The 7,800-nt window shown below is 39.0% G+C and overlaps 1 protein-coding gene across 2 annotated transcripts; it reads right to left on the reverse strand.

Moving 5' to 3' along the window:
• Nucleotides 1-2,612: 2,612 nt before the first annotated feature.
• mmp20b (matrix metallopeptidase 20b (enamelysin)) lies at nt 2,613-7,592 on the reverse strand. 2 transcript variants are annotated; one of them, XM_048264209.1, is made up of 10 exons: nt 7,473-7,592; nt 6,364-6,602; nt 6,049-6,197; nt 5,827-5,952; nt 5,417-5,575; nt 4,417-4,588; nt 4,106-4,239; nt 3,662-3,818; nt 3,456-3,559; nt 2,613-3,318 (listed from the first exon to the last, which is right to left on the reverse strand). In XM_048264209.1, exons 1-10 carry the CDS (start codon nt 7,590-7,592, stop codon nt 3,209-3,211), a joined length of 1,470 nt encoding a protein of 489 aa, XP_048120166.1. In that variant the 3' UTR covers nt 2,613-3,208. The 2 variants fall into 2 exon arrangements, with proteins under 2 accessions (XP_048120166.1, XP_048120165.1); XM_048264208.1 differs by having other exon boundaries at nt 5,827-6,197.
• Nucleotides 7,593-7,800: the final 208 nt, after the last annotated feature.

Raw genomic sequence — 7,800 nt, forward strand, 5'->3', positions numbered from 1 at the left:
TCACAGTACAGAGAACCGTCAGGTAATGATCAATGTGTGGATTCAGTTAATGCAAACCTGCCTTTGGATGCAAAAGAGATGACTATGTCTGCTTTGTCCTGGTCCACTTTGATGAAGTTCAGGTCTGCTGCATCACTCCATATTTTCAAGGCCACATGTACTGAGTGCTCCACTTCTTCCTTACGTAGATTGGTGGTGTATTTTGCAATCCTGTGGAAATGGGGAGTTCAGTAAAACATGCAGGGACCTGACTTATGAACAGACTTTGTAAATCAACTTACCAGTCTCCATAACTCCAGACGTTTACAACACAGGCTTGAACAACAAATGAAAGGCATGGTGAAAATGTATGTCAGGAATTGTACAGGGTTATATTAGTTTACTCTTGAGAGTGTAATGAAGGATGTTCCAAAAAAAGAAACCTTTTGTCAAGTAGTCACTAAAAGTTATGGAATTTAATTCCCAGCAATGTGTCAAACATGGAACAGGAAATGATTAAGTGCTCAAGATCCCTCAAGGTCAAAGGTTGAGATTGCATGGAGTCATATGTGAAATACTGCTCAAAAATACTGTGTCTGTGTTGTATCTCATGAGCGCATTGAAGGATCATTATCAAACCTGGCAGTTTATCACAGATCTACTCTCACATAATTTAACATATTCACACAAATATGGCAACAATCTATTATTGATCACTGTACATGGTAATCAAAAAGCTATTTCTACACTTTTGTACACTTTTTACAAAGAATATTGTCCTGTTTTGTGGTAGCATATGTATGTCATATTGTTTAGTATACTGTATGTACTGTATGTGTCTCTTTACTCTTGCTGATGCCTCTTGGCCAGGTCATCATGGAAAATGAGAACTTGTGTTAAATTGGTTTGACTTTATAAATAAATCTACAGATTAGGTACTCAAAATCAGTGAGTGAAAATAGTGTTATAGCACTACGGCTAGTGGAGGCAAACCAGTCATGTTTGATTTCATTCATTATTAACCTCACACTATGAATTTGTCTCCAGTGAGCCAAACACTTTCATTAGAATTTAAATATATAATGCAAATGAACAGTGCTTGCTCAATTTGTGTTCAGTATAATGTTGCCAGACCACAAAGTACTCAGTGAATTTAGTGAAGGATAAAGCTGTTTAATGTTTGGCATAAAATGGTGAGACTCACTTGTATGTGACTGTATGATTCCTCCACTTAGGTCGACCAGGATAAAAGCTGAAGTTCTCCACGTCAGGGACCCCACACCGAGGTTCTTTCATTACCAGGAGGGTCTCTGGGGTGAGGTGCCCAGTCTCCTTCAGACCAAAAAAATTCTGCATCTTCCTTAAATTCACGTCTAGGCTGCTCAAGCCTCTTGGGCTTCGAGGTCTCCCACTCAGTGGCATCTGATAGAATTTCCTCAAGTAGACCTGTTTTACACACCTTCAATATTTGCATTTTGTCTTGGAGAAAACGTTTACAGTAAGTCCAGTGAACTACTGAACTTATGTTTATATGCATATTTGGGCGCATGCTCTATGAGTTGACTGACGATATTTAGTGGTTCAGTGCTTTGATTTGTGTATTTCAATGTTGGGTTCTAACATTTACAAATTATGCAAATCACAAATCTTAAAAATTGCTTCGTATGGCAGACATGCATTCAAAAACCACATTCATAAAACTCACTCAGAGATAGGTAACTGAAATTCATTAGTTTCTCAATGACTAATAAAACATGCCTGATTCACACATGTTAACAAATGGCGTAAGGACAGGATACGTAAGGACAGGACACAACAGACACACAGACCTCAGCATAGTGCACGTCTTCTGGCTCATGAATCACGGGTGAAGTCCATATGATGCTCACACTCAGAGCAAAGCTCAACATGTGGATCCATTGGCCTCTCCATGCCATTGCTGTGTGCCAAAGCTGTCTCAGTCCAGGGATTTATAGGTAAACAGTGCATCACATGACATCTAGAAGCTCACAAATACTGTGTGCACTAACCCACCTGAAGCAATTGTGACATCTCCTGTGGTAAGGCTAATATTGCCAAAGGCATTCAAGTCATGTCTTGTTCACCCCATATTTGCATATATTACATACTTCTAACCCTGTTCAAATGATATGTCTAATGATGGAGCCATGGTGGTTTGAGGCATTTTTTGCCATTGAACACCTTTTCAGTGTCTTCTCTCTAGATATCTGAGGCCAGAGGAGATAATTAGCAAAAGCCACTCTCTGACCTCAGCCTCTCTGTAGTGTCAGCAAGATAATTAGGTTGTAAATTGGTATACAGGAAATGAAAACTCCACAGAGGGGCATAGAAGCAAGGGGTGTCCCATGTCCCATTTCAATGTGTTGAAGTGTCCCATTTATTGTGTTGAAAGTGGATAAACAAAAACTGAAAACCGTTATAGATTATCATCTGCAAAAATTTGATTAGATTACGATTCACCAGGTAACTCAACAATTCAATTCGATTCTACGATGCATTGCGATGCATCAAAATTCTACTGCACACAACAAGGCAAATTTTTCATTAGTCATGAGGTAATACAAGCAGTCACATATTGAACAACAGATTTTATTGGCTGCTATGTGTGTATTATCACTCTCCTGTATCTTTGACATAAATGTCATTAAATAAAATAAAATTGAATGGTACAGGGTATTGGATATGGCATTTTCAAACCTGAAAAAGAAAACATAAATCACTGCTTTCAGTGCTTTGAATGAGAAACGTTTCCCTTCTCTCTGCTTTAGAACCATTTGAAATTAAATAGAGCAATAACAGCCAACTTTTTCCAGCAGTGACCATAAGTGTTATTTTGCACACAATAAAATAGCAGCTCTAAGACAGGGCACTTCCTGAACTCCTGTGCAAACATCCGGAAATGCCCCCAGAAGTAATTGAAACTTCACAACTTTATTGTCCACTCAAAGCCAGAAAATAAACAGTGACATAATCGATTATGGCATGTTGCCGCATCGATGCTGAATCGTACATGACCCGCATTGCAATGCATCGCCGAATCGATTATTGTTGACACCACTAGTATTCTTAAAATGTTGTGTAGGCTAAATACAGAGGCACAATTTCAGTTTGACATTATAAAACAGAGAGGATAAAATGTCTGTATAATTTAAAGGAATGTGACATACAGTACAGGCCAACAGTATTGCAGTTGTAAGGATAAACATCTTTATTTTTCCATGCACCCAAGCCAAGAATTTGCCTTATCAACTCCAGTGATCTGTTTTGTTGAGTAATTGTACTTGTATACTTCTGCATCAGAGAAAAAGTGGATGAGACCTACAAAAAAATAGTGTGGGCTGTTTAGTCCTAAGCGGCTGTATTTGTTTTGCATTGCTGACACAAATTGAAATGTCAACAACAATTCTGTAAAAACCAATAGTGAAGTCAGTCCAAACCACCCCATGGTTACTCACCGTCTTTATAAACTGCAGCATTCACAGTCATATTAATTCCAGGGAAATCATCTTTGATTGGTCTAGGGAACAGTTTCTCCATGGTTTTACGATTCTCATTATACCTACAGTAAAAGGTGTTACAGTTATCATTTAGAATTTCAAACAGTTACACTTCTTCCTATGTGTAATATTGCACAATGTCTAAATTGTATTGTTTATCTTACTTCCAGTATTTATCCTGAGTAAAGAAAAGGGTACGTCCTGTGTTCGTGATGTGAACTGCAGCATCTATTTGTTTCACCCATGATGGAAATCCATAGGCTCTGATATGTTTTGTCCGTCCCTTAATTAGTGACCCCCTCATGGTCCAGTAACGGGTTCCTTGGCAAATTAAAACACATGTTGATTTTAAATCATTTGGATAGATGGATAGATAGACAAATAGATAGATACGATAGTTAGATAGAGATAGATAGTTATATAGATACTTACATACATACATACATACATACATACTTTATTGATCCCTAAGGGGAAATTCTGGATAACTCATCCAGAAAGGGTGTCACAAGTGTAACAAGTTAAATGAAAGGGCTGCCTGTGCCTAGGACCTGTAGAAATCAAATTGGTCAACTCTTGATATTTGGTAGGCCTTGTGGGGTGTGTACCATTGAAAAGGTAGGCAGTTGATCTTTGTGGAACAGAGTAGGCAGCATTGATGTTCTTGTCAATTTTAGGCATGAAGTTGTGAATGGGTCCCTCTTTGATGTCATATTGCTCATCATGCTTGATCCACAAATACCTTTATTCAGCAAAAAAACAGAAACGTGTTGTGTGATTATTACCCACACAAGTATAAACGACATGTAGGCTTTCAGTGCTTTATTATATATATATATATATATATATATATATATATATAATATATATATTCAGCATCAGAGACCAGTGTGAATAGAGCCATAGTCTCCCATCTCACCTGTCTTTGAAGAAGAAGAGCGCCTCCATGATATCTGTCACAGCATCAAAAGACAGGTTTGGGTCACACGTCTCCTGTAGAGCCAGAGGTAGACGAGAGCCTGGGTAGAAAAGTCTGAATCGGGGAGGCCAAACAAACCTGGACGGGGGCTGCGGCCTCTGTCTCTGCGATGCTACAAGGAATAGGGCTTTACTCTTCATATTTACATGTACATGTATTCATTCCATTACAACAAACTTACGTAAATACATTCACTTAGCAGAACAAGTTGAGTAAAGACTAAGTTTGCAAATATAAACACTTGTCACTTTGTGAAAGCAAGTTAACTGATAACACTGTATGGTAAGGGCACATGAATTATCATGAATTCATGCATGAATTAATTCAAAATGTATGCATTACTTAATTTGTTTATATATTATGATTAATCAGGAATTGACATTTAGTTCATAGTCTCTCATTCATGACCTCATGCATGAACAAACCATCAACTAAAGCCTTAGGTACGGTGGGTACATCATGATGATTTATGATTTCTTAAGCATGATCATTACATGAATTTAAGGTTAATTGCTCAGTTCATCATGTCTGTGGCCCCTCAACTAAAGTGAATAATGACATGTGTTTAGAGAACTGAAGTTATGTTCAGAATTTGAGCAGTGATGACCACAATTTTGTCAGAAACAGAAATAATCAGGATCATGCTTAATAAATCATAAATCATAATGATGTGCTTACCGTACCTAATGCTTTAGTTGATGTGTTGTTCATGTATGAGGTCACAAATGACAGACTGAATTCATGTTAATACCTGATGATTCATGAGATGTTAAGGAATGAGATAATACATAAACCATGAATTATTCATGCATGAATTCATGATAATTCATGTACCCTTACCGTAAAGTGTTCCCAGTTAACCCTGCTCCCTCTCTCTCATCATACAGTATGCTCCCTGGGAAAGAAGGTCATTGGGGTAGGGTTGTTGCTGTTTACCTACCATAAAGTGCATTAAGGTTAATAATGTCTTCACTGGAGAGCAAGACTTTCTGGGCCTGGGACCTGTAGACTGGGTACATCAGAGACTTGGGGTCTCTTGAGTGCCTTAAACCCAAGGCATGCCCAAACTCATGTGCTGCCACTAAAAACAAGTTGAAACCTACACAGGAAAACAAATACACAAATATGAACAAAACAAGGCAGGGCAATCTGAAAACCACACATGCAAAATACCTTAGTGAATTGCCACAGTGGTTGAGGTTTGAAACAGACAGTACAAGACATAACAAAGAATCTGTACACCACATGACCTACACCTCTCAATGTGACTGAAATATAATATACAAAATCATTTCTGAAATCCATCCAAGGATACGTATCTGGAGTGTAGGTTAATTTTGTTGTGGTCACCTTTCGATCCTGCTGACCAGTATTCATCATCGTCAAAGTGAATGTCTCCACCTAGGCCCTCACCAGGTCCGAAGGCATGAGCCAGTGTGCCTCCTGGGCCGTCAAATGGGAAGGAATCCCCATGTCCTGCACACACACACACACACACACACACACACACAGCACATGGGATATCTGTCTTTTTATGAGGACCTTGGGCAGTTGCTTGACGTGAAACGTTACCTCCATAGGTGAAATCCACCATGATGTCAGCCTTGTCAGAGTATGACCTGACAAACGTCAGCAGACTAGCCCTGCCCCACACTGCCACAGCAGAGCTGATCAGAGAGTCCACAACATGAGCGGGCATATCGCTAGTGTACCTGCCAATACTGACCAACAAACATACAACACTTTAGATGAACTGTTTCGTCTTTCAAGTAATTCTGTTAACGTAGCATGTACAGTAATGTTTTTTTGGATGTGTACTCAGAGGAAGAGAGTCCCCTAAAGTGAGCACTCCGAACTGACATCAAATATAACTCTGATTGCAAGTACCCAAAAGTGACTTTGTTTTTCTTCCAGCGTGAGAGTGTGCCATGGCTGTAGTCCTCCACATCTGACACCCCACAGCGGGGAGTCCGCATCACCTCCAGCGTTTGGGAGTCCGGGCTGCCTGTGACGCTGAGCCCAAAGAAGCTCTGCATGTCTGCCAGCTTGGAGGAGAAAGAGGGATTGCTGCGCTTTGTGCGAGTGAGTGGCTCCCTCTCAAAGTTGTAAAAGCGCTGCAGATATTCCTAAAAGTGCATGGAAAAGAAATGGAATCAGCTTAGTGGGAACACTTGACTTGGATAGTCCACCCACAGTGACTTAACAGTTCATCTGTTAACATTCAAGGTCAGTATGTAAAATTGTTGTTGAATAATTACTGAACATCACCTTAACTAAATCCAACCCTAACCTGAACCTTAACCATGAATTGTAGTTGACAGAGTGTCAACAGATTGTTAATACAAATGAACTATACTAACCAATGGACTAAATCCCTTCCAAAGCTGAACATTTAGAGATTGGGTATAGCACATAATTTATGCTACTTTGTATTTATTTGCCCTTTCTGAGATGTTCTGTTTTCAAGCATGATCTAAGAGCAATAATCCCAATATTAGTTGAGTAACAATAAAGCATAATTATCAAAATGTCAAAATATGAATGCAGCATGCCACTCATTATTCACCTATTATAGAAATAGGATAATAATTTCTATTATTCATTCATTAGTTATTATATGATAACCCATAGACACTTCCAGAGCAGAGATTGGTGATGTAACCCTAGACATGTGGTCAAAGTGAAACAAAGTGGCATTTTACACAGCTGCCACAACCATACGTGACAACATAGAAAATGAAGAGAAAACCAAAAATACTTTAATAAAAAGTGCAGAATTGGATGGAAGAAGCTTGCAAAGATGTGACATTATAGTTTGACATCCTCAACATTATTATAACTTTTGTATTCATTCTCACTCTTCACTTAGAATGAAATGGATAATTGAGCATTTCTGTGTGATCATCCTACATGCTAAATGTTACTTTGCCTTTAAAACAAACCTCTATATGATCTTTAATCTCCTGCATTGAATAATGTTAAATATGCTGACTTACTGTTGCCAGGGTCAGGTCATTCTCGTCAGGATGCATGGAAGCCTCTTCTCTGGGCACTGATGCACTGAAACACACACCACAGAACACTAACGCCCACGGCCAAGGAAACACCAACTGCATCTCTGAACTATAGAATAAAGGACTGAACTTCTCTATCTTAAGAACTTGGAGTGGAACGCCATTCTAGATGGGTATGGCCTTAGACATGTTATTATGTCTCGCAAGACGCCAAACCAGCAAAACCTCAATCAGCAGCATGGTATTAGGGAGGGGTTTGGGCAGCTCACACAAAGAAATATGTTTATGGGGATTGAAAAATGATTCTGAA

The sequence above is a fragment of the Alosa alosa genome, chromosome 15, assembly GCF_017589495.1.
Source record: "Alosa alosa isolate M-15738 ecotype Scorff River chromosome 15, AALO_Geno_1.1, whole genome shotgun sequence".
Classification (NCBI taxonomy): Eukaryota; Metazoa; Chordata; class Actinopteri; order Clupeiformes; family Clupeidae; genus Alosa; species Alosa alosa.

What these genes read in the sequence shown, in the direction of transcription:
- mmp20b (XM_048264208.1), bottom strand. Translation starts at nt 7,592, where the DNA reads ATGCAGTTGGTGTTTCCTTGGCCGTGGGCGTTAGTGTTCTGTGGTGTG. An exon ending in TAACCTTAATGCACTTTATG is followed by an intron (nt 4,589 to 5,416) that starts GTAGGTAAACAG and finishes TATTCCTTGTAG; the next exon opens with CATCGCAGAGACAGAGGCCG. An exon ending in TGCTGCAGTTTATAAAGACG is followed by an intron (nt 3,319 to 3,455) that starts GTGAGTAACCAT and finishes ATTTTTTTGTAG; the next exon opens with GTCTCATCCACTTTTTCTCT.